Source organism: Scyliorhinus canicula, chromosome 11 (genome assembly GCF_902713615.1).
Source record: "Scyliorhinus canicula chromosome 11, sScyCan1.1, whole genome shotgun sequence".
NCBI classification, from domain to species: domain Eukaryota; kingdom Metazoa; phylum Chordata; class Chondrichthyes; order Carcharhiniformes; family Scyliorhinidae; genus Scyliorhinus; species Scyliorhinus canicula.
In genome coordinates, this window is record NC_052156.1 from 133259707 (window position 1) to 133286235 (window position 26529).

General features: G+C 40.2%; 1 protein-coding gene across 2 annotated transcripts in view; it reads right to left on the reverse strand.

The window, feature by feature from the left end:
• Window positions 1-3350: 3350 nt before the first annotated feature.
• brd1a (bromodomain containing 1a) overlaps window positions 3351-26529 on the reverse strand; it is a 47678-nt gene continuing 24499 nt past the window's right edge. For both annotated transcript variants that reach the window (XM_038811417.1, XM_038811416.1), the window contains exons 7-13: window positions 24849-25094; window positions 24117-24611; window positions 18519-18651; window positions 15753-15883; window positions 14261-14367; window positions 11114-11268; window positions 3351-5183 (exon numbers count right to left, since the gene is read on the reverse strand). In XM_038811417.1, coding sequence (XP_038667345.1) covers window positions 5000-5183; window positions 11114-11268; window positions 14261-14367; window positions 15753-15883; window positions 18519-18651; window positions 24117-24611; window positions 24849-25094 — 1451 coding nt within the window. In that variant the 3' untranslated portion in view covers window positions 3351-4999. The remainder of the gene's footprint in view (window positions 5184-11113; window positions 11269-14260; window positions 14368-15752; window positions 15884-18518; window positions 18652-24116; window positions 24612-24848; window positions 25095-26529) is intronic.

Consider the following 26529-nt stretch of genomic DNA (forward strand, 5'->3'; position numbering starts at 1 on the left):
GACAGCATCAATGCAGAAAGCAAAGGCAAATGGTTCAACATCATGAATCATTCAGTATATCCTGGCTTCCACTGTATTAAAATCTATTACATCTCTAACTTTTTCCAGTGCTGATGAAAAGTCATTAGTGTGGAACATTGTCTCTCTTCACAGATACTCCGTGACTTGTAGAGTAGTTCCAGCTATTTCTGTTTACATTCCAATCTTCTTCCAGGTACACTTGCCACAGAATTAATTGCGAATTCCATTGTTTAAACAAGTTCCCTCTAATCGTATGTCCTTGAACTGTATTTGAACAGAAGATCCACAACGGTCAAAGCAACTTGTATTTATATAGTGCATTTCATGTTGATTAAAAAGGGAATTCAAAGCACTTTATGGAGGAAGGGATGGATGTAAGCCGTTGACAGTTGGGAGGTAACCAAAAAATTTGATTAAAAAGATATTTGCATTTATATTGCAATTTTCACAACCATAGGACATCTCAAAGTGCTTTACAGCTAATGGAATACTATTGAAGTGTAGTTACTGTTGTAATGTAGGAAACAGTAGCCAATTTGCATACACCAACTGCAACGTGATAATCACCACATAACCTGATTTTATGATACTGATGGATGGATAAATGTTGGCCAGGACAGTGGGATAACTCCCCTGTTCTTCGCAATTGTGCCATGGGATCTTTTACGTCCACCCAAGCAGGCACCTTGATTTATCACCTCATCTGAAAGACAGCACTCCAAACAATATAGCACTCTCTTGTACTGCACAAGAGTGTCAGTCTTGATCTTTGTGCTCAAACCCTGGAATGGGACTTGAACGTGCAACCTTGTGACTTAAGGGAGGTGAGAATGGTATTAACTGAAGACACATCTGACCTTTGGAGGTGTAGCAAGAAATAAAAATTATGGCTTTAGGAATGGAACAGGGATCTAAGATCTTCCCACCAAAGGTAAAGCAGCAGGAAAGTGGATAGAAAATCAGGAGCACAGCAGGGTCGAGGATACAGATGTATATGGGTAAGATTGTAGAGGGATTTACAGATGAAGGCAATAATTAGTTCTATTTCCTGCATTTCCCAATATAAATTACAATACAAAAGTGGCTATTTTGCCCAAATAGTATGTCCATACCATACAAATAGTCCTAGTCACATTTACCTGTTTTATTCTGTATCTTTTTTCTTTCATCCATCTTTCCAATCGATAAATCCTATTATTTGTTTCAGTGAATTCCAGCTTCCATACATGGATTTTTTTTTTTTAAACTGTCTTGTTCTACATCACTTCCATTTAATCCCTCATTTTAACTTATCAACCAGAAAAATGTTTCTATATTGCTCCGAATCAGTGTTGTTTGAATGCAAAAATCCCCAACTTTATTCGCATTTCTGCATACCATGGTGAATCTGCAAAATACCATGTAAAATCTCAATAAACTTTGTTGCATGGACCCCAACACCACATACTGTAACTGAGCACACAAGATTCTAAAGGCTCATTATTTGTCTCAATGGGGTTAATCGTCCTCTACTTTGCTCAACTCGCTCTCGCAATGCAATCGATCTTCAGACCTGTAGTTAGTGGCACCTGTAGAGCAACAATCCACATGGCCACGGTTCACACGAGTCTTATTAGTTACCTTGGTGCTAGAGATGCTGTTGCTAAGCCTGCTTTTACGGTGACTTTTTGCAAGTTTTCTTCAACTCCCAAAAGGCAATGGGGAAAGCGAGACATCTGCATAATCTCGGACAGTGCATATCTTAAGTGTTCAGATTGCAGTTGAGGCAACTCATCTGATTTTTCACCTGCCTCTTGGTAGAAGTAGCTGGTTTATGCTGTGTCTCCCTTTGCCAATCACAATGCGTAACATTTTAATTGCTACCCTTTAACAAATTTAAATAACGCAGGTCATGAAAACAGGATCATTTTATCTATGAATTCTTATCTTCCAAACGTGCATGTCAGGACACACTGCTGCGCTGTGCAAAGGTGACAAACAATATCTCACTCAAAAAGGTTTGGCCACTCATTAATTGCACAATAGTAATGCAAAGGCACTAGCAACAGTCCCTACTCACTTTGCAAAACTACAGTAATGATACATTCACCAATCCTGGAAGCACAGATGCAGTGCTAATTACCAGATTTGCCAATTTTTAAATTTCCTCGGGGGTCTCACGGAATGGATAGCTGCTCTCCTGGACACTGCTGTTAGCAACCTGCAAGAACAGCACTTTATACCTGCAGAGTGAAGAACTTTATGGCAGTAATGTTGCAATATGCACTTGCCTTTGCATCATCCCCACCTACACTACTATCTATTTCCTGCTTCCCAGAATCAGCCGGAATTTCTTCGGTTGGTCCGGTCTCATGATTCCCTGCTTGAGAAATTTAGCAGTACAGCCTGCAACATCCATGGAGGAAATTGGAGCATCCGGAAGAAATTCTCAGACACAGGGAGAAAGTGCAACTCCACAAAGTTACCAAAGGCTGGTATTGAACTTGGGTCCCTAGCGTTGTGAGGCAGCAGTGCACCACCATGTCCCTCTTCTTTGCATACCTTTTATTTATGCATCAGCGTAAGTAAACACTAACTGCCAATCTGGCAGTTGAGCAGAGCCCAATCCTATTAATATTGGGCAGTATAGCTGAGCCCAATCCTATTAATATTTATACATAACAATTTCAGCATGTCATCAGATAAGGACCTGGAATGTGAACCATGGTTGATTTTCCGCTGTGTAAGTGAATGTCACCCCAATTGAGTACGGACCATGGAGGGAATGCAGGACCTATCCCATTTGTGACCTCAGTATTCATCTGATCTGACATTTACTAATCTGTAAAGACACCTTCAGAACCTACAAATTAGTAACTATAAATGTTGTTCTGGTCGTTAGGACACTGACCACCATATTATCACATTTTATGGTAAGTAATGCCATTCATTTCTTTAGGTTAGAGAATTCTTATAAGATTCTGAGACAATGACAATGATTTCAGCTTGTGACCTAATTTAGCTAGTCCTATTTAGGTGAGAAAATGCTAATTTACTTCAAATCACTAGTGATTATTTTATGGTTCTCAAAATCTAAATGTATTTTTATTTTTAAATCATTAGATTAAAAAATGAAATACTTGGTAGCCTCGTCTACCTCTATGTCCAAAAGAAAATGTTTACACAACTTTTATCAATTAAAAATTAACATAACTCAATTAACATGTCACCACAGGAAACACATTCAAAAACTCTATAGCTACCCATCTCCCCTATTGTTAGCAGAATATTACAAATTTTTGTCACAAATATCCCATACAACTCACAACAAAAACATCATTAAAGCATAATTTAGGGAATATGCAACAGATTGCATCACATTTATTCCTTCCCAAAGTACAGTTTTAAACTGATGTGCCTGTAGTCAACCAAACATTTGTTCTATAGTTATAACACTTTACAAATTTCAGTTTCAAACCAGTTCAGCTGTTTATAAAAATTACTACAAAGCAAATCTGTACACTTTCTACAATAAATTAAAAAACACAAATGCAGGCACAAATTGTTCTTAAAAAATTGTGTACAGGTCCCATATTAAATCACAGCAGAAAAGAAACGTAATATTAAAATACTCCTCCCAAAGTAAAAAAAAGTTACAAGTTTGTTTGAAGTGAATTCATATACAATATACACAGGCTACAAAACCACTTAGTACAACAAGCACTCCAGCAAATCAGGTATTCTGGGCAGTAAATGCCAACTTTTGGGGGGCAATTCATAAAAAGCTGCATTTCATAAATACCCAAAATCAAACCTGCACACCAGTTTCCCTTTCAACATACCTTTAAGTATTTAAGAATTATTACTTTAAATGCTGTTAGGATAATGCTATATTTTGGTAAATCATTTTTTTTGAGCACCGTGAATTGAATCAAACTTAAAGCAGTGTTGCAGAAGGCAAGGTCTTCATTTAATATTGCACTAAGCTAGCAAGTTCAAGGTCAAGTCTTCAGCCAGAATGGACAGGAGAAAAATTTAAAACAGGTTGAAAAAAAAAACTCACCCACCTACCACAGATAATAGGATGCACTCTTTACCCATCCACAGAAAAGTATTCATACGTGAAGTGACTTTGTTCTTCTTTACATCTTCAGACTGATCAGATACGATAATGCCTCACATGGTTTTTGACAGTATAATGTGATGTTTTTTAAAAGGGAAAGTATTATGCTTTCTGGGTAAGACAGGGATACATGCCTATAGTATTTTCACATGCTTTGGTTGAAATTACAATTATAGTTAGCACCAGTTCAAAATTATTGTTTTAAGCGATTTAAAAAAAAATAAAACCTAGAGTGAATGATAGAGGTACACTGCAGGGAAACTTTACTCTGATAAGCATGTGCTTGATTTTTAATATTATGAAACACAACCCAACTTAAAATATATAACAAACTTGAGATTCAAAATTTCTTTTGGTAAGAAATACAAAAGCTCATTTTACTGCTCTATTGCACACCATTTAAAATTATCTTGATTTAGACGATTACCTTTTTCAGCATATTTTGCACCAAAATTACCTGCTGCATGGCACTTGGTTACATCAGCTTTTTTCTGTTTATTTAATAAGTTACAGAACATTCAGATTATATAAAAAAAGTACCAGAAACAGTAACCAATTTTGACTAACAGAATAATTTACGGTGTGCAGCAATGTACAAGTATTTACAGCTTTTTTCTGTGACCTATAAACACTATGAACAAGTTAATCCTGACAAAAAATTATAGCAGAAAATTTGGATGTTTACAAGAAAGATGACATGTGAAAAACATAATTACAACTGGCAGTGAATCAGCAGGTGCCATAATTTCTCTAAGCACAACTACTGGAACAATGATTGAGACAAAAGTGGAAAGTACATTCTTTAAGAACTGATAAATGGTTCTGTAAAGCTTTCTTGGTTTTTATCTATGAGTATATGTCCCATGCTTGACATTTTCAGTCAATGTCACTCAAGTCACTGGTTTGATCACCTTGGACTCTGCTTCGATGGAGCATTGCCCGATCAAAAGCAATGCGAACAGATTTCCGAATGGAAGAAGTTCGACCTTCCATCATTTTTATTTTGTCTATGGTTTCATCGATACCAAGAGGAACCACTTTGGATTTTGGAAGCCACTGCCTGTTGAAAGTAATAAATACATTATTTTAAAAAAGATAATATATCTGCTGTTATGTCATTTTTGTGAACACATCTTCCAGGATAATTATAGCCCCATACCATTATCCCTGCTGATATCAGCTACTACATTACAAAATAAGGAGTGATTAATGTGGTGAAAACTCTTTCATAAAGTGGATTTATATGCAGAGTTATCAGAGCAGCACTAAACAATACAAAATGTTTGTGCAATTTTCTGGTATAACAACACAGCTGTTTTTTCTCAGCGACAGGGACCTGGGTTCAATTCCAGCCTTGGGTGACTGTATGGAGTTTGCACTTTCTTCCCTTGTCTGCATGAGTTTCCTCCTGGAGCTCCGGTTTCCACCCACAGTCCAAAGATGTGCAGGTTAGGTGAATTGACTGCTACATTGTCCCTGTCTGAAGGTTAGGTGGAGTCATGGGGATAGGGCGGGGGAGTGGACCTAGGTGGGATACTCTCTTCGGAGGGTCAGGCAGACTCGATGGGACGAATAGCCTCCTTCTGCACTGTCGGGATTCTATGTATTACCAGAGCAATGAGCACAACTTTGTATTCAGAATTACAGAAGATACAGAAGACTCTTAGAATACTACCATTGTTTGGACATATTTGGATGGTGACAAAACTTACACAATGGTTACCCAAGGGAAAAAAACCCTTCATACTGAGGAAGTTAAGCTGTGGAAACAATGATCTGGAATCCATTTGACCTTCATAAATTAAGGGTTGTTCCTGCAGTTTATAATGCTTTTGGAAATTCAATTTATTGTATACCCTTGCAATCAATTACAAGTACAGCTTTTGTGCATTTTTTAATATGTTGGACTTCATAGTTGAATGCCGATTATGTTATTCAAATTGTGTGTATTACATTGTAAATCGTTTTTAATTATTAAATGCAACATGGCAAATTAAATCTTCAGTTTAGAAGTTCATTGTTTGGATATCTTGGTTTATGGAGGTTGGTCATGCACCAGCACACCCATTCTACTGTAGCCATCTAAGATGGACACCAGTGAATACAAAATGGAAGACTGCAAAGAGTGCAGGGAAAAACGGACATGGTCAAAAGCAAACAGCTTGCAGAAGCTTTAAGCATTGGAACACTTGCAAAAACCGGTTTCCCGACAGCTGCAGAGTTCAGGTAGCGCTGTTAATAGGAAAGCCATCTACATACTAATGAGGTGATACTGGGACAACCCCGGGCACAATAGATACACTCAAGTATCTATTGATACTTTCAAAAGCGAAGCAGACACGATGGAGCCAGCGAAACCAGGACAATGAGTCCTAAGAACCGCCCCAGCCATCAAGGAACGACCCTAGGATAGGGGGGCTCAAATCATATCGATTGGGGAAAGGCCCAATCGATACCCAGCAGGTGAGGAAGCCCGCCCCAAGGGGCACGGACCTCCTGGGACCTATAAAGAAGGTCCCGCACATGGTTCGGTCTCCTGTCTCCGGCCTCCGACTCCAGATCCTGTCTTTTACACCAGCCGTCGAGCAGCAGCCATCGATAAGTAAGTGCCAAAACGACGATCGCTACCTTGACCCAGGCATTACTCATACCCGTGCCGACCAGTAGTACCAAGAAGTTGCAGACCAGAACGGAACGAAGGCCTTGTTCCCTGACCTTGCCTGTTCCTTCTTAGATAAGTATTAGTTGTTTAATGGTAGAGAAGTAAGTTAGTCTTTAGCGTGTGCATGAGTATTTATTATAATTGTTATAATAAACTCTAACTGTTTGGACTTACTAATTGGTGTATAGCTTTATTGCTTTGAACTTGACCTTGATGCTTGTGCCGGTGTCTCTTACGGCACCTGGCGACTCCAGAGCATAGAAACGAGAAACAGAGCCAAGCGAGTGTTAAGCACACTTCCTCTGTTGGAGGAGTGTTAAAACACACTAACTCAGAACGAGCAACACTACTCTGTGTAGAAGTTTGTTCCTTACTGCCTTTTGTAGTTGGGTGATCTAAAATGCAGAGGTGGCAGCTGCTGAAGTTGTGTTCTGGACTACATAAACATTTAATATTGGTTAGCAAATTACAACATGGACATATCTGATCCATATTTTAAAACTTGTAGCTTAGCATTTTGCAAATAAATGTCACTCAAAAAAATGGAAATCAATTACACCATAAAATAGTCTACTTCTACCTGGCACATCACAATTCAACAAATTATAAAAGATGAAAACCTTTTCCTTTTCCTGCAGATTCCGTTCTACTTTTGTGCACTCAATACAAAAGAATACTAAGAAATTGGAACAGAAAGTGGGCCCTCGTGCCTGCTCCAATATTCAATGGTTGATCTTCCACCACAACTCCACTTTTCTGCCTGTTCCCCATATTTCTGAATCCGGAGATCAAAAAGCTATTAGTCCTAGCCTTGAATGTAGTGAATGATGTGGCACTCACAAGCCTCTGGGATAGAAAATTCCAAAGATTGACAACTTTGAATGAAGAAATTTCTCATCTCACTCTAGGGGCTGGTTTAGCACAGGGCTAAATAGCTGGCTTTTAAAGCAGACCATGGGAGGCCAGCAGCACGGTTCAATTCCCGTACCAGCCTCCCCGAATGTGGCAACTAGGGGCTTTTCACAATAACTTCATTTGAAGCCTACTTGTGACAATAAGTGATGTTCATTTAATTTCATTTTCATTCCCAAATCCTGATTCCCTAGCCAGGAGAAATAACCTCCCAGAGGTCTTCAAAAGTGCTATACAAAGGCAAGTTCTTTCTTTTCAAAATACTTGTACTACAATGAACAAAAAAGTAACTTGCGCCAGAATAGACAAGAGAGTTACTCTTGGGAGAGAAACAAATCTATAATAAGAACATCAGAACTAGGAGCAGGAGTAGGTCATCTGGCCCTTCGAGCCTGCTCCACCATTCAATGAGATCATGGCTGATCTTTTGTGGAATCAGCTCCACTTTCCGGCCCAAACACCATAACCCTTAATCCCTTTATTCTTCAAAAAACTATCTATCTTTATCTTAAAAATATTTAATGAAGGAGCCTCTACTGCTTCACTGGACAAGGAATTCCATAGATTCACAACCCTTTGTGTGAAGAAGTTCCTCCGAAATTCAGTCCTAAATCTACTTCCCCTTATTTTAAGGCTATGGCCCCTAGTTCTGCTTTCACCCGCCAGTGGGAACAATCTGCCCGCATCTATCCTATCTATTCCCTTCATAATTTTATATGTTTCTATAAGATCCCTCCTCATCCTTCTAAATTCCAACGAGTACAGTCCCAGTCTACTCAACCTCTCCTCGTAATCCAACCCCTTCAGCTCTGGGATTAACCTAGTGAATCTCCTCTGCACACACTCCAGTGCCAGTACGTCCTTTCTCAAGTAAGGAGACCAAAACTGAACATAATACTCCAGGTGTTGCCTGAACTAACACCGTATACAATTGCAGCATAACCTCCCTAGTCTTAAACCCCATCCCTCCAGCAATGAAGGACAAAATTCCATTTGCCTTCTTAATCACCTGTTGCACCTGTAAACCAACGTTTTGCGACTCATGCACCAGCACACCCAGGTCTCTCTGCACAGCAGCATGCTTTACTATTTTATCATTTAAATAATAATCCCGTTTGCTGTTATTCCTACCAAAATGGATAACCTCACATTTGTCAACATTGTACTCCATCTGCCAGACCCTAGCCCATTCACTTAACCTATCCAAATCCCTCTGCAGACTTCCAGTATCGTCTGCATTTTTCGCTTTACCACTCATCTTAGTGTCTTCTGCAAACTTGGACACATTGCCCTTGGTCCCCAACTCCAAATCATCTATGTAAATTGTGAACAATTGTGGGCCCAACACGGATCCCTGAGGGACACCACTAGCTACTGATTGCCAACCAGAGAAACACCCATTAATCCCCACTCTTTGCTTTCTATTAATTAACCAATCCTCTATCCATGCTACTACTTTACCCTTAATGCCATGCATCTTTATCTTATGCAGCAACCTTTTGTGTGGCACCTTATCAAAGGCTTTCTGGAAATCCAGATATACCACATCCATTGGCTCCCCGGCATCTACTGCACTGGTAATGTCCTCAAAAAATTCCACTAAATTAGTTAGGCACGACCTGCCCTTTATGAACCCATGCTGTGTTTGCCCAATGGGACAATTTCTATCCAGATGCCTCGCTATTTCTTCCTTGATGATAGATTCCAGCATCTTCCCTACTACTGAAGTTAAGCTCACTGGCCTATAATTACCCGCTCTCAGCCTACCTCCTTTTTTAAATAGTGGTGTCACATTTGCTAATTTCCAATCCACCAGGACCACCCCAGACTCCAGTGAATTTTCGTAAATTATCACTAGTGTATTTGCAATTTCCCTAGCCATCTCTTTTAGCACTCTGGGATGCATCCCATCAGGGCTAGGAGACTTGTCTACCTTTAGCCCCATTAGCTTGCCCATCACTACCTCCTTAGTGATAACAATCCTCTCAAGGTCCTCACCTGTCATAGCCTCATTTCTATCAGTCACTGGCATGTTATTTGTGTCTTCCACTGTGAAGACTGACCCAAAAAACCTGTTCAGTTCTTCAGCCATTTTCTCATCTCCCATTATTAAAACTCCCTTCTTATCCTCTAAAGGACCAATATTTACCTTAGACAGTCTTTTTTGTTTTATATATTTGTAGAAACTTTTACTATCTGTTTTTATATTCTGAGCAAGTTTACTCTCATAATCTATTTTACTCTTCTTTATAGCTTTTTTAGTAGCTTTCTGTTGCCCCCTAAAGATTTCCCAGTCCTCTAGTCTTCCACCAATCTTTGCCACTTTGTATGCTTTTTCCTTCAATTTGATACTCTCCCTTATTTCCTTAGATATCCACGGTCGGTTTTCCCTCTTTCTACCGTCCTTCCTTTTTGTTGGCATAAACTTTGCTGAGCACTGTGAAAAATCGCTTGGAAGGTTCTCCACTGTTCCACCATAAAGTCTTTGCTCCCAGTCTACCTTAGCTAGTTCTTCTCTCATCCCATTGTAGTCTCCTTTGTTTAAGCACAAAACACTAGTATTTGATTTTACCTTCTCACCCTCCATCTGTATTTTAAATTCCACCATATTGTGATCGCTCCTTCTGAGAGGATCCCTAACTATGAGATCATGAATCAATCCTGTCTCATTACACAGAACAAGATCTAGGACCACTTGTTCCCTCGTAGTTTCCATTACATACTTTCTAGGAAACTGTCGCGGATACATTCTATAAACTCCTCAAGGCTGCATTGACCGACCTGGTTAAACCAATCGACATGTAGATTAAAATCCCCCATGATAACTGCTGTACCATTTCTACATGCATCAGTTATTTCTTTGTTTATTGCCTGCCCCACCATAACGTTACTATTTGGTGGCCTATAGACTACTCCTATCAGTGACTTTTTCGCCTTACTATTCCTGATTTCCACCCAAATGGATTCAACCTTATCCTCCACAGCACCGATGTCATCCCTTACTATTGCCCGGATGTCATCCTTAAATTAACAGAGCTACACCACCTCCCTTACCATCCACTCTGTCCTTCGAATAGTTGGATACCCTCGGATATTTAACTCCCAGTCGTGACCATCCTTTAACCATGTTTCAGTAATGACCACTAAATCATAGTCATTCACGATGATTTGCGCCATCAACTCATTTACTTTATTCCGTCATTAATCTTTTAATACATTGTACAAGAGGAAAAAGAGAGATTTTTCCAGTATGTAAAATACAGCCAGTGTGTTAATTTATTTGAAGAGCCACCTCAAATGATGTGGTTGAAATTTAACACTATTTCAAACAAGAAACTCTTATAGATCTAAACTACAGGCAAAGCTAAAGTTCAAATGTTATTTACTAAAGGGTTTCGTAGTGACTGTGCACTTACCAGCTTCGTTTGTTATCAAAGAACAGAACAAGGTAAAGCTTCTCTCCAGCTCTCCTTTGCATTTGCTCTCCCACTTTCAGTACATCTAGAGGGGGTATTGGTATAGGCACTCCATTGTGGCGAAAACCACTTCGAGACATCTTTGGATCAATTATCTAATTAAAAAGGGAGGGAAAGGTTACTTTTTCCAAACATTTTTCTTTAATAAAACAAACCACAAATTGATTTCAAATACCATGAATCACCATTATAAAGTAAAATGTTAAAGAGAAAGCACGTGGAATTTTAAGTCTGAACAAAACCAGCAAGAAAATCATCACATTTGAAACATCTAACACTGCATTAGAATGAAAGGTTTAATCTGGTCCTTTCAACAATGCAACTAGAATAAACTTTGATGGTCAATCTTGAGATTGATCTAAAAACTTTGGAACCGATCTTCAGAAGTTATTTTTCAGAAATGTGGGTTTTCATTCAACTGCTGTCTTCAGTATCACTGCGAGAGGTTAGCTGGAAATTTGCATCTCAAGAATGAAGAGCGGTATTCTCCGCTCCCGATAAAAACCGAGATGGCCATCGTGAAATCGGCCGAGCTTCACGACGGCCTCGGGGCCCGCACCTAATTCACCCCCACCCAGGGGGCTAGGAGCGGGCCCTCGTCGTTCCCGGCCACGACCTCATTGCGCCGTAAATGACGCAGAAACGGTGCTTTTCTGATGTCATCCGCGCATGCGCGGGTTGCCGGTTCCAACCCGCGCATGCGCGGATGACATCAGCGCGCAGACGGCACGAACCCGCGCATGCGCGGTGCCATCTTTCTCCACTGCCGCCCGGCAAGATGTGGCAGCTTGATCTTGCCGGGCGGCGGAGGGGAAAGAGTGCGTCCGTTTTGGACGCTGGCCCGACGATCGGTGGGCATCGATCGTGGGCCTGTCCCCTCCTGAGCAGTCGCGGTGCTCCCGTCCAAATTGGGCCCCTAGATGCCCCAAACGGGCATCTGGCGCCCGTTTCGCGACGGCAACGACCAGGTGTGGTTGCTGCTGTGGTGAAACGGGCGTGAAGGGCCGGCCGCTCGGCCCATCGGGCTCGGAGAATCGCCGTTCGCCGTGAAAAATGGCGAGCGGTGATTTTTCCGGGGGGGGGGGGGGAGAATCGCTGGGGGCGCAAAAAAATGTCAGGAGGCCCTCCCACGATTCTCCCATGCCACGTGGGGAGCGGAGAATTCCGCCCAAAATCTTTGTCAATCCAGTGTGCATACAGTTCACAAACAATTTTATATTGTGCAGGACACCCAATTCAGCTAACATTTGGGTAATTTGTTAAACTTTAAGATTATCTCCGATTATGTAACTGCTCTAAATTTCTTACCAAAAGACTCGACTTCAGAATGCAAAGTACTGGACCCACCCCTGTCAGCATCAACGGGGCCGAGGTGGAGATGGTTAGCAGTTTCAAATTCCTAGGGGTGCACATCTCCAAAAATCTGTCCTGGTCCACCCATATTGACACTACCATCAAGAAAGCACAACAGCACCTATACTTCCTCAGGAAACTAAGGAAATTTGGCATGTCCACATTAACTCTTGCCAACTTTTACAGATGCACCATAGAAAACATCCTATCTGGCTTCACCACAGCCTGGTATGGCAACTGCTCGGCCTAAGACCGCAAGACACATCAGAGAGTAGTGAACACAGCCCAATCCATCACACAAACCTGCTTCCCATCCATTGACTCCATCTACACCTCCTGTTGCCTGGGGACAGCATAATCAAAGACCCCTCCCACCCGGCTTACTCACTCTTCCAACTTCTTCCATCGAGCAGGAGATACAGAAGTCGGAGAACACGCAAAAGCAGCTACTTCCCTGCTGTTACCAGACTCCTAAACGGCCCTCTTATTGACTGACCTCATTGACATTACACCCCTGTATGCTTCACTGGATGCTGGTGTTATGTAGTTACATTGTGAATCTTGTGTTGCCCTATTATGTATTTTCTTTTATTTCCTTTTCTTTTCATGTACTTAATGATCTGTTGAAAAATACTTTTCATTGTACCTTGGTACACGTGACAATAAACAAAATCCAAATTGTGTTCAAACATAAACTTTTGAGTGTAAAAACAGAAATGTAATCAATAAAACAACAGTAACAGTTCTGTATTACAAAGCATGCCCCAGGAAACCTGGTCCTGAAACAGTTAATGACCTTTTGTTATACCTAATACAAGCTTTGATTTTTTTTTTTTTTTAATTGTCTTTGGGATATGAACACCACAGCCTAATTGCCCGTTTAGACCATCTCAAAGAGCATTTAAGAGTCAATCAATTGCTATGGGACTGCAGTCACGTGAAGGCTAGATCAGTAAAGGATAGCAGATTTTTTCCCCAAAAGGACATTAGTGAATCAGATGGGTTTTCAAATCAACCTGGTAGCTTCATGATTATTACTGTTACTTAGAATTTTATTTCATATTTACTAATTGAATTTAAATTAATGGGATTTGAATTTATGTCACTGGAGCGTCAGTCCAGGCCTCTTGCTTTTGGTCCAACAACATTGTCACTGTGCTACTATCTTCCTCTACAGACCGTTGATAAAATTCAGTATTCTCCTAAATAGTTTTTGTATAATTCTAAATTGTGCACTATGGACCATTTGTTGTAGTTGAGATTAATGCAAGTTTATCAATATCTCATGTCATTTTAAAAATGTGTCATTAATACTTGTGGTTTAAATGCTTAAATAAATTCTGATCACTACATCAATGTGTTAATTTTGCATCAAAATATCACTTTTATTTTCCCCATGCTCTTCTATGCCACACATGTCCACTCGAAAGGTGAACTTACTGCCAAACTTCTGTGTTCCACAATTACCGGATCTGAGGTGAAGTGCAAGACAACGGAGTGAGCCACCTTTCCAATCTGTTTCTAAGTGGAAGGTATTAAATATCATATTGTTGCATCTGGGAAGCACCAAGGTATCGTGCAAAAGCAAAAACTATCTTAAACCTATATCCAACCAGTCTGACATGCTGTTTTGGAACCCATATACAATGGACTATAATGCATTTTCAAGTTTTACTCATTTTCAGTTTTATTTCTCCTTGGTCACTACAATAAATACCATGACGTTTTACTCACCAATGCTGGATATGATGGATACCCACTACACTTCGCCCAAATCAATTTTAAGGGCTCCAAAGCAGAACTGGAATCTGCAGAATTCCACATACGGTTTTGGCCAACCTCTAGAAAAACAACATTCTATAATAACTAAAGGCATGTATTTCTTCAGTCGCAAAGAATAAACTTGTTCCTTCAAACTTCAGACAGGTTTAAATAAAGAAGCAAACAGTTCAAATTCTACCTACTTTAGTTGACAATTCAATATTTCACCATTACCTTGCCGGCAGACCCAAATATGACAGAATGGAGAAGTTTAAACACAAATAGTAGCAATAAATCAGAGGAACCATTCAGCACTCTCCACCATTCAATACAATCAGTGCTGATCTTCAGCTTCAACTCCACTTTCCCATACACTCTCAATATCCCTCGGTTCTGACTATCTCATCCTTAAATGCATGCAACAAAGACAACCCTCTGGGGACCGAATTGCATAGATTCACAACCATTTCAATAAAGATATTTCTCCATGCCTCAGTCCCCTTATCCTGTGTCCCCATGTTTCAGATTCCCAGCAGCCAGTGAAAACACTTTAGTGCCTAACCTGTCATGCCTTGCATTTTTAAAAACGTCACCTCTTATTCTTCCAAACTCCAGAGAAGATAGGCTCAAATCAGAGAACATCATTTCCCAGGGACCAATCTAGAGAACCTTTGCTGTACTGCTTTCAAACACAACCAAATCTTTCCTTAAATAACAAGACCAAAACTGCACACAGTATTCACGGTGTGGTCTAATCAAAGCCCAGTACAACCGTAGCAAGACTTCTTTAGTCCTGCACTCCAATTGCCTTACAATAAAACCCAACGTTGCCCTATTGCTGACACTAAATAACTAAAATCTTTTACTTATGATTTTTTACATCCAGGTAAGTGGAATTAATTGCTAGTCTATAAAAAAGAGGCACAGACATAATGGATCTAAAGCCTCTTTCTGTGTTATATCATTCTATGATTTTTATAATCTATTTTGTTAATATGGGCCAACCTCCAGAGAGGAGGAGTCATTACTTTTAAGGCAATGAAAGACCCAGTCATGTCAGACATGACAAAATTGACTTTTGATGCATGAAAATTTAAGTGCCCAGCAGTCATTTCTTGATACTAACTGTAATGATAAGCAAAATTTAAGAATTTAATATGGATAACAATTTTCAATAACTCCTTTAATGTAGCAAACACTTTTTCAATCATTTCTTAATTTGTTTCTAAAGTTCATAAAACACAATTACTTTCTTTGAGCAAACTAATCTGTCTAAGCATAAGGTAATCAACATCCACGAATATGTTATGCCATATGTTTACATATACAAAACAAACTAGCATTTTTACATTTCCTGATGTTATCAATATAGAAAACACAAATATATAAAATTAACTGACATATCATAGTTTAATTAATCCATCTTTGAACGATGAGAAAATCTTAGCGCAACTCTATCATTTACCTGCTGCAATTCTAGCTGCTTTGGCAAAATTACCATTTTCAATGCAAGCAATCAACTCATTTCTGTCTTCTGAGGGGTTTCTTCGAGCTAATGCTGGTTTTCCTTTGCCACATTTTGGAAGGCTGATTGTGCTGAAAAGAGAAAAAGAAATCTCACAAATATTTTCGTTGTAAATACGCTCAAATTGTGTAATGAGAAATGATGCAATATTTTTAAATGCCCATGTTTAGTGAAAGAAAATAGGAAAATGGGTGAAATGATGCCATTTCTCCAGCTAAACTGGAGGAGCAAGATTTTTTTTAAATCTCACCAGTAAATAAATAGTAACATCCTGAAAAGTCTATATTTAAAATTTTACTAGCACATATTGACAACCTCAACATTAAATGTAATATAGGATCTGAAGTCATATTCCACTTGAAACGTAAACTGTTTCTCTCACCACAGAAGCTGCTGAGTATTTTCAGCACTTCATTTTTATTTTTGGATTTCCAGCATCCGCAGTATTTCTCTTTTATACTATTGTAATATAGGTTCAGGCGGCATGGTGGCACAGTGGTTAGCACTGCTGCCTCACAGCACCAGGGACCCAGGTTGTCTGTGTGGAGTTTGCACTTTATCCAATTGTCTGCGTTGGTTTCCTCCAGGTGCTCCGGTTTCCTCCCACAGGCCAAAGATGTGCAGGTTAGGTGGATTAGCTGTGCTAAATTGTCCCTTCATGCCCAAAAAGTTAGCTGGTTTACTGGGATAGGGTGGGGTTGTGGACCAAGGGAGGGTGTGATTTCCAAAGGTCAGTTCAGTCTCGACGGGCCGAATGGCCTTCTTCTGCACTGTAGGGATTCTATGGTAGCACTCTCGCCTGACCCAGAAGGTAGTGGGCCCTACTCCGGGACTGAGCACAAAAATCAAGTCTGACACTCCTGTGCAATACTGAAGGAAAGCGGACGTCAGAGGTGGTGCATTTCAAGTGAGATTTTAAACTGAGGCCCCATTTTCCCCATCAGGTAGTTGTAACAGATATGTTACCATGATACTATTTTGAGGAACAAGGGCGTTATCCCAGTATCCTGGCTAACATTTATCCCTCAATGAACATCACAGAAACAGATTATCTGGTCTTTATTATACTGCTGTTTGTGGGAGTTGGTTGTGCGGGAATTGGCAGCCCCGTTTCCTACATTGCAACAGTTGCTACACGCCAAAAGTACTTGATTGACTCAGTGCTTCGGGATGTCCAGAGGTGGTGAAAGGTGTTGTTTTTTTTTCTCTTCTCTGTTTAAATGAAAAAAAAGTGCTGCAACAATTTTATAATAAGCCAGATTTATTACATAGAAATAAAAGCACTTGCCACATTCCATGAGCAAATTTTCTTTTTAAATTTGTATATCTCTATTTAAAATTCAATTTCCTGATATATATCTGCACAAATTGGCTACTGGTAGCTGAGTCATATTTTGAATTATCTCATTCTGTCTACTCAAATGCCACAGTAAACCTCATGAGGTAATTATTGTTGAAATGCTTAATTCTAAAACTTCTTTATCAGCATTCTATTTTCCTCCTATTTATCAAACTAGCAGCATGTTATACCAGCCTTCAAGCCTCCCTGCTGCTATTGATGGCATATTTGCTTAGGGGCTGGAATATTTTAATCATACAATCCATATATTAAAGTATAATATATAATTGTCTATGATTCCCCATCTTTTGAAGGACTGCCTCAAATTATATTAGCTCATTAGCAAATATGCTGCAAGAAAAAAAAGTAAAATATCCAATGTAAAATATTCAATTTCATAAAACAAGTCTAAATTGACTTAAATCAATCAAAATACTACATTTTTATATTCAATTCCGCATTGAACAAATAATTTCTCCATTCCTCCTAAAATTTACATAAACGCCTTTTAGAACATAGAACAGTACAGCACAGAACAGGCCCTTCGGCCCTCGGTGTTGTGTCGAGCACTGTCCGAAACCAAGATCAAGCTATCGCACTCCCTGTCATTCTGGTGTGCTCAATGTGCCTATCCAATAACCGCCTGAAAGTTCCTAAAGTGTCGGACTACACTATCACAGCAGGCAGTCCATTCCACACCCTAACCACTCTCCGAGTAAAGAACCTACCTCGGATATCCCTCCTATATCTCCCACACTGAATCTTATAGTTATGCCCCCTTGTAACAGCTACATCCACCCGAGGAAATAGTCTCTGAACGTCCACTCTATCTATCCCCCATATCATCTTATAAACCTCTTAAGTCGCCTCTCATCCTCCTCCGCTCCAAAGAGAAAAGCCCTAGCTCCCTCAACCTTTCCTGATAAGACCTATCCTGCAAACCAGGCATCATCCTGGTAAATCTCCTTTGCACCCTTTCCAATGCTTCCACATCCTTCCTATAATGAGGTGACCAGAACTGCACACAATACTCCAAATGTGGTCTCACCATGTATAGCTGCAGCATAACTCCGTGGCTCCTAAACTCAAGCCCCTTGTTAATAAACGCTAACACACTATAAGCCTTCTTCAAGGCACTATCCACTTGAGTGGCAACCTTCAGACATCTGTGGACATAAACCCCAAGATCTCTCTGTTCCTCTACATTCCTAAGAACCCTGCCGTTGACCCTGTAATCTGCATTCAAATTTTTTCTACCAAAATGAATCACCTCGCACTTTTCAGGGTTAAACTCCATCTGCCATTTTTCGACCCAGCTCTGCAACCTATCAATGTCTCTTTGCAGCCTTATGTAGTAATATAGTTACCTTGAATGGTTGGAAACGACACTGACACTGGTGCAGATACTTGATTCTGATGCACAACGGCGACGGTGATGATCAGTTGCATTGGTTTGTGTGGTCTCTGGTTTTTCTTCATTATCAAGTCCATCAGATAATGCTAGAGAAATAAAATTGGTTAAACATAAAATTAAAAAACTTAGTTTAATATTTCAAGTCTTCATCAGTTCCTGGACTGAAATTTTGTTTGAGCAACGAGAGACTCAAACATTTGTCAAATTAATTAAATAATGAGAACTTGAATTGTATGACTAACACTGACCAAAGATTTATTGCAGTAGAAAATATTTATTGCTTCATACAGTATTGATTTTCTTTTGAGGGAACAGAAAACGGTCATTATGTCCAATGAATATATCTCTTTTCCTATAAATCTCAATCCCAACTACTCTAATTTCCTTCGTTTTCCAAAAACTTATTTAGTTGCTTCTTCAAATCAATTATACACCAATTCATATTAGTCATAGTAAAAAAAGGCAGGTTATCAACTGAAAAGGTTTTGAACAAAACTGGTCTCACAACAGACAGTTAGTGACTAAGGTAGAAAAGTGAGCCTGCGGAAGGGGAATAAATTTATTCTTGCATGGGGTGCAGGTGTTACTAGAAAGGCCAGCATTTGTTGACCATCTCTAATTGCCCTTGAACGGAGTGGCTTTCTTCAGATGGCAGTTAAGAATCAACCACATTACTGAGAGTCTGGAGTCGCAGGTAGACCAGATCATGGGGAGGCGGTGGCATAGTGGTATTGTCACTGGATTAGTAATTTAGCGGCCCAGGGTAATTTCTCAGGGATCCTGGGTTGGAATTCCACCATGGCAAATGGTGAAATTTGAATTCAATAACAAAATCTGGAATTAAACGTCTAATGATGACCATGAAACCATTACTGATTGTCGTAAAAACCCATCTGGTTAACTAATGTCCTTTAGGAAAGGAAATCTGCCATCCTTACCTGGTCTGGCCTATATGTGACTCCAGACCCACACAATGCGGTTGACTCTTAAATGCCCTCTGAAATGGCATCGCAAACCACTCAGTTCAAGAGTGATTAGGGATGGGCAACAAATGGTGGCCCAACGAGCGATACCCATCTCCCATGAACGAGTAAAAAAAAGTACGGATGGCAGATTTCCTTCTCTAAAGGACATTAGTGAACCAGATGGAATTTTGTACAACAATTGGCAACGGTCGTTATTAGATTTTGAATTGAATTGAAATTCCACCATCTGCTGTGGTGGGTTTCAAGCCCAGTCCCCAGAGCATTACCCTGGATCTCTGGATTACCAGGCCCATGACAATACCGCATCACCATCTCCCCAGAATAATAGAACACATATGGAGCTAGTTGTATATTCAGTAAAATTATCAGTACAACACACAACCTCATTGCTTACTCATTAAAACTAATTGGACCTTGTGCAACTCCGGAGCAAAAAAGAAAATACTTCTAAGAAAGTGAGATTAAGCTGAAATTTGACATCAAGAATACATTTAGGACCCATTTTGGGCCTCTGACCATGCTGGAAGAGTATGCAGCTGGAATTACACCAATTGTTGGTGAAATAATGTAGGAGCCCCATGCTTGCATAAACAAGACCTGTAACATATTTCAACAGTCTAGCACGGAAAGTCTGCCAAATAGATTTTACAAATCGTGAATTTCTATACACCTTCAGTGTTTTGATATTGTTTTTCAAGATTATTGGCTTTTTAAAAAAAATACAACCTCTTACGATAAGAGCATGAAGGAAGATTGCAAAGAAAACTACATTTTTTTTGGAAGGAGGAGGAATTGACAGAGTTAAAATTAAATTATGAAAATACTTAGAGCAGGTCAGGCAGCAACAGTGAAGGAAGAAACCGAGTTTACAGGCCTCGTCGTGCCTAACTTGGTGACGCAGCGAGGCCGCTAAATCTCGCCAGAGGCCTCTCAATAGATTTACTACACTCAGAACGCCTCACAAGATCACGCAAGACAGCACAATTTGGTTCTCGCCCAACAGATTAAAATATTTAAGTGAGCCATTAGGCTCATTTAAATATGTCTATGCCGGAATCTCCCGAGGCCCGAGAACTAATGGTCTCATCTGCAAGACCTCGCTATAGCGCTATTTAGCACTGGTCCACACATGTGTAACGGCACCTAGAATGGGGGATGGGGGGTTCTCCCAGACCATTGGAATGGCAAGCTCTGGGTAGGGTAGTACTCTTGCACTCCTAAGGTGCCAGTACCAAGGTGTCCAGGGATTGAGTCTGGGGGTGCCCTGCCTTTAGGAGGTGGGGTGAGTGGCTTGAGGACCCCATTAAGAGGTAAGTTGGGGAAGTGGGGGGGGGGGGAAAGAGAGAAGGGAACCGGAGGCCATGGTGGAGGAACTGGGGGTTAGAAAGATCGTGGCAGCATTTAAAAATGGCACCACTATCTGCGTTCTTCCTGCAACTGCAGGAAATTATGTAAGTGCGGCCTCAGTGGGGCGTTCCAACGATACCAAAAAAAAGGTAGTCCCCTGTTAGATAGCGGGTTCATTCTCGGCACCTGCCTGACTTGCTGAGTCCTTCCAACATTTCCTGTTTTTATTTCAGGTTTTTAGTACCTACAGTATTTTTCATTTAGGAATGGCAGCATGTTGAAAAGGTCATTGGGCCCGGATTTTTTCACATTCAGGGCAAAAATGATAAACTCCCAACAGCCCACGGGAAGTTGAAGAACAGATATGTACGCAGATTCTGGATAGATGTAGAAATAATAGGGTTGTTGTAGTGGGAAACTTTAATTTTCCTCATATTTACTGGAAATCCCTTAGGGCTAGGGGTCTAGATGGAGAGGAATTTGTTAACTGTGTCCAAAAAGGCTTTTTTGCAACAATATGTGGATAGTCCGACTAGAGAGGGGGCTATACTGGATCTAGTACTAGGGAACGAGCCCAGCCAGGTCATCAAAGTTGCAGTGGGAGAACATGTGGTGAACAGTGACCACTATTTCGTAAGCTTTCGGATACTCATGGAAAAGGGCGAGTGTTGTCCTAGGGTTAAAGTGCTAAATTGGGAGAAGGCTAACTACAACCAGATTAGGCAGGATTTGGAGGCTGTTGTTTGGGAGGGGCTGTTTGAGGGCAAATCCACATTTGGCATGTGGGAGTCTTTTAAGGAGCAGTTGATGGGAGTGCAGGACAGGCATGTACCGGTAAAAAAGGAAGGACAGGAAAGGCAGGATTCAGGAACCGTGGATGACCAGGGAAACTGAGAATCTTGTCAAAAAGAAAAAAGATGCATATGTGAGGTACAGGCAACTAAAAACAGATAAAGTAATTGAGGAATACAAGTAAAGTAGAAAAGAGGTCAAGCAGGAAGTTAGGAGGTCAAAAAGGAGTCACGAAATGTCCTTGGCAGACAGGATTAAGGAGAATCCCAAGGCATTTAATATGTATATTAGGAACAAGAGGGAAGCGAGAGAAAGAGTTGTTCCACTCAAGGACAAAGGAGGGAATTTATGTGTAGAACCAGAGGAAGTAGGTGAGGTCCTTAATGGGTATTTTGCATTGGTATTCACAACGGATGATTGGTGGTGTCTCAGAGGGATGTGTAAACATTTTAGAACTGTGGTGAATATAACATGTCGTTATTACGACAGAGGAAGTGTTAGGTGTGTTAAAAAGCATTAAGGTAGAAATCCCCAGGGCCAGTTAGCATCTATCCCAGATTACTGAGGGAGACAAGAGATGAAATTTTTGAGCCTCTGACAGAAAGCTTTGTGTCCTCATGGTCACAATTGAGATCCCAGAGGATGATAATAATAATATCGCTTATTGTCACAAGTAGGCTTCAATGAAGTTACTGTGAAAAGCGCCTAGTTGCCACATTCCGGCGTCTGTTCCTGGAGGCCGGTACGGAAATTGAACCCGCGCTGCTAGACATGCCAGCTGTTTTAGCCACTGTGCTAAACCAGGATTGGAGGATAGCCAATGTTGTACCGTTATTTAAGAAGGGTTGTAAGGGAAAAAGGGTAACTTTAGGCCAGTGAGCTTGACGTCAGTGATAGTGAAATTGTTGGAAAAGATTCTCTGTAGAATCTATGCACATTTGGAAGTGAATGGTCTTATTAGTGACAGACAGCATAGTTTTGTACGAGGGAGGTCTTGTCTTACTAATTTGATTAAATTTTTTGAGGTTACAAAAACGATTGACAAGGGAAGGGCTGTGGATGTTGTCTTCATGGACTTTAGTAAATCATTTGATAAAGTTCCTCATGGCAGGCTGGTGCAAAAAATTAGATCACATGAACTAGCTGGATGGATCCAGAACTGGCTTGGCCATAGAAGACAGAGGGCAGCAATGGAAGGGTGTTTTTCCGAATGGAGGTCTGTAACTAGTGGTGCTCCGCAGCAATCAGTAATGGGACCTCTGCTCTTTGTAATATATATATATATAAATGCCTTGGAAGAAAATGGAGCGGATCTGCTTCGCAAGTTTGCGGATGATACTAAGATTGCAGGAGTTGCAGATAATGATGAAGATTGTTAGAGAATACAACAGGATATAGATAGGCTGCAAAATTGGGCAGAGAAATGGCAGATGGAATTTAACTCGGACAAATGCGAGGTGATGCATTTTGGTAGATCCAATTCAGGTGGGAGCTATAAAATAAGTGGCAGAACCATCAGGAGCATAGAGACACAGAGATCTGAGCGTGCAGGTCCACAGATCCTTAAAAGTGGCAGCACAGGTGGAAATGGTGGTAAAGAAAGCATATGGCATGCTTGTCTTCCTAGGACGGGGTATCGAATATAAAAGCTCGAAAATTATGTTACAATTATATAGAACGTTAGTTAGGCCACATTTGGAATAATGTGTCCAATTCTGGTCACCGCACTACCAGAAGGATGTGGAGGCTTTAGAGAGAGTACAGAATAGGTTTACCAGGATGTTGCCTGGTATGGAGGGTATTAGCTATGAGGAGAGATTGAATAAATTGGGATTGTTCTCGCTGGTGACGCGGAGGCTGAGGGGTGACCTGATAGAAGTTAATAAAATTATTAGGGGTATAGATAGGGTGACCAGTTGGGAGGCTTTTTCCCAGGGCGGAAATGATAAATACGAGGGGCACAAGTTCAAGGTGAGGAGGGAAACGTTCAGTGGAGACGTGCAGGGGAGGTTTTGTTTTTACACAGAGGGCGGTGGTGGCCTGGAATGCACTGCCAAGTGAGGTGGTTGAGGCAAATACGTTAGCAACCTTTAAGACTTATCTGGATAGGCACATGAACAAACGGGGTAGAGGGATACAGGCGGATGGTCTAGATAGGACACGTGATCGGCACAGGCTTGGAGGGCCGAAGGACCTGTTCCTGTGCTGTATTGTTCTTTGTTCTGTTCTTAATGGTGCTTTGGGCTTCAGAGATAATTTTGACGGTGAAAAGACTACTTTTTAAAAAAACCATCACTTTCAGGCAATAGTTGTGTGTATATACTGTGAGGTCATAAAAAAACCCATCTTCGATTGATAAAATATTCAAAATAGCAATGTTTAAAATATTCAAACAGCAAGAATTCTTAAGATTTCCAAATATTTACCTAGGTCAGGTTTTTTGAGAGGCAATTTTTCACCATCTCCCTCAGAGTCACCACACAAACTACGTGATCTCTTCCTTGGCTGCAACAGGGTCTCTAGTCTGGGAATTACCACGGATAAGAAGGTTTTTGTTCCAAGCTGAAGTGGTTGAGTGTCTGCATTTTTTGTTTGTTTTTGAGGGTTCACACTTTGGGGTTTTCGGAAATGAACAGAGGTATGCCTACCAATATCAACTGACGAATCAACCACAGTAGTTTTTGAGTTACTGACATCACCATTACTCAGGTCATCTGTCGTATGTCCATTCATTGTAACATTGTGCAGGGAAGCACTACTCACTTCACTGTCAAACTTAACTCTTTTGTGCAGTCTACTCTGGTCAGTGCTAGGTTCTATTGGTTTGAGGGTAGGTGGTTCGGATGGAGTTTCTGAAGATGGCAGAAGAGGCAAAGAATCAGATGGCTCAAGAGTCGGTGGCACTGAAGACTTTGAATCACCTGAAACAGTACATACAATATTTAATAAAATATTTAAAATAACTACCAGTAGTTTAACAGTACTATCACTCTTCTACCGTACAAGACCTGTATCAGTTATTCAGTTAAATAGTGTTTGCACATGTAAAACAATACTATCACAAAATAGTTAGATAAAAGGGTGCAAGAAAACCTAGCACATTGAAATTTTATTTTGTTAATTAATTTCCCAGATTTGAACATCACTGTATTACTCACCATCATGTTCTGTTTTTCCCCCTTCGTCAATGACGCTGCTTTCAGTCTGTAGCTGTTCGCTCTGAGCCTTCTGGTGGCTTAACCGTAAGCGGATATTATTAATTTCTTTCCGCAATAACTTGGCACGTCTGGATCTGGCCCCACAGGATTTCATTGCACATGTCATGTCCAGTTTGTCTAGCAACTCTTTGAGTTGCACTTCCAAAGACATGTGCTCTCTATTTGCAGGTACTAATAATCTATCCACTGCAAGGAAGCAAAGGATCAATTAATAGACTTTTAAGTCAAGGATTAGCAGGCTTCTTAAAGTTACCATTAAAATAATCACCGTTAGATACAAACATGAGGTAGAGTTTCTGCTAGCCTTTGCACCTGGATTCCAGTGCACTTAGCTCAACCAGAAGATTGCAGAATTTGAAACATTAAGTGAGCTATGCTTAAACACTAGTGCTCATGCTTTCCACAATCGTTTAAATGGATTTTCAAATCCAGTTTGCCTAAATTAGACCCCGCCCACAAAATGCTCCATCATCGCCTCCCAATTTGTCACAATTGAGATTATGTTGATTTTGGAAGGCTCTTTAAATTTTGTCCCGGCCACTCCCAAATACACTAGCACTAGTAGGACATATAGAAAGTAGTTTGCATCTCAGAAATGTTTAATGTTCACAGAAAATTACACTAATTAAATCATTAAATGGTTTAGTATAGCTCTTTTAAGTCACTTGCAGTGAATTTAAGGCAGAAGATTGGTCATTCTTAGTAACGATAACTACCGTTGGTGATTTTTCTTTCTTTATTCTTTATTTAAACCTATTTCAGTTATAAAACTGCACCAGGCTATCCCTCTTAAATACATCAAGGAGTTTATTTTAATGGAAGCGTAACAAAAAGAAACAATTACATTCTATTGCATTGCACAATTGTACTGATCAACAAAAAAATGATACATTTGTGATTGTGTGTGGAAATTTGAATTATAATCTAATCAGCACAATTTCACATACATATTGAACATAATTCCAATTGCAACCAAAGCGACAGCTTTACCCCATGAAATAAACTGGAATCAGTTTAGGTTGGCACCAGAAGCCTGGCATCAATAAACCAATATTAATATCTCAACCCTTTTCATAACTGTAACAAATATGACAGCAGTTTAACCTCAATGGGACAATTTGTATTTTGTGATAGAATTGGAATTCTTATTCTATATACTTCCATTTTCATTCCGAAAGTAAAACTAATGGCAAAACGTAATCTCTCAAAACTGAAGAGATATTACCAGCAAATATTTACGTTTATAATTTAAAATAAATGGCAGAAGTGCAAACTAACATATCCTATCTTGAACCTGCTTAGCGAGGTTTATTAAACCTGGTTATCCTAAGTTTATTAAAATAATTGGTTTCACTGGAATGAAACAGTGCAAAACGTAATTCAGCCTGTGCTCTTTGTAGGGCAATCCATACTAATCCCACTCCCCTGCTCTTCCTCCATAGCGTAGGGGCTTTTCACAGTAACTTAATTGCAGTGTTAATGCAAGTCTACTTGTGGCAATAAAGATTGTTATTATTATTGTAATGTTTTGGGCAGCACAGGGTGCAGTGGTTAGCACTGCTGACTCACGGCGCCGAGGTCCCAGGTTTGATCCCGGCTCTGGGTCACTTTCCATCTGGAG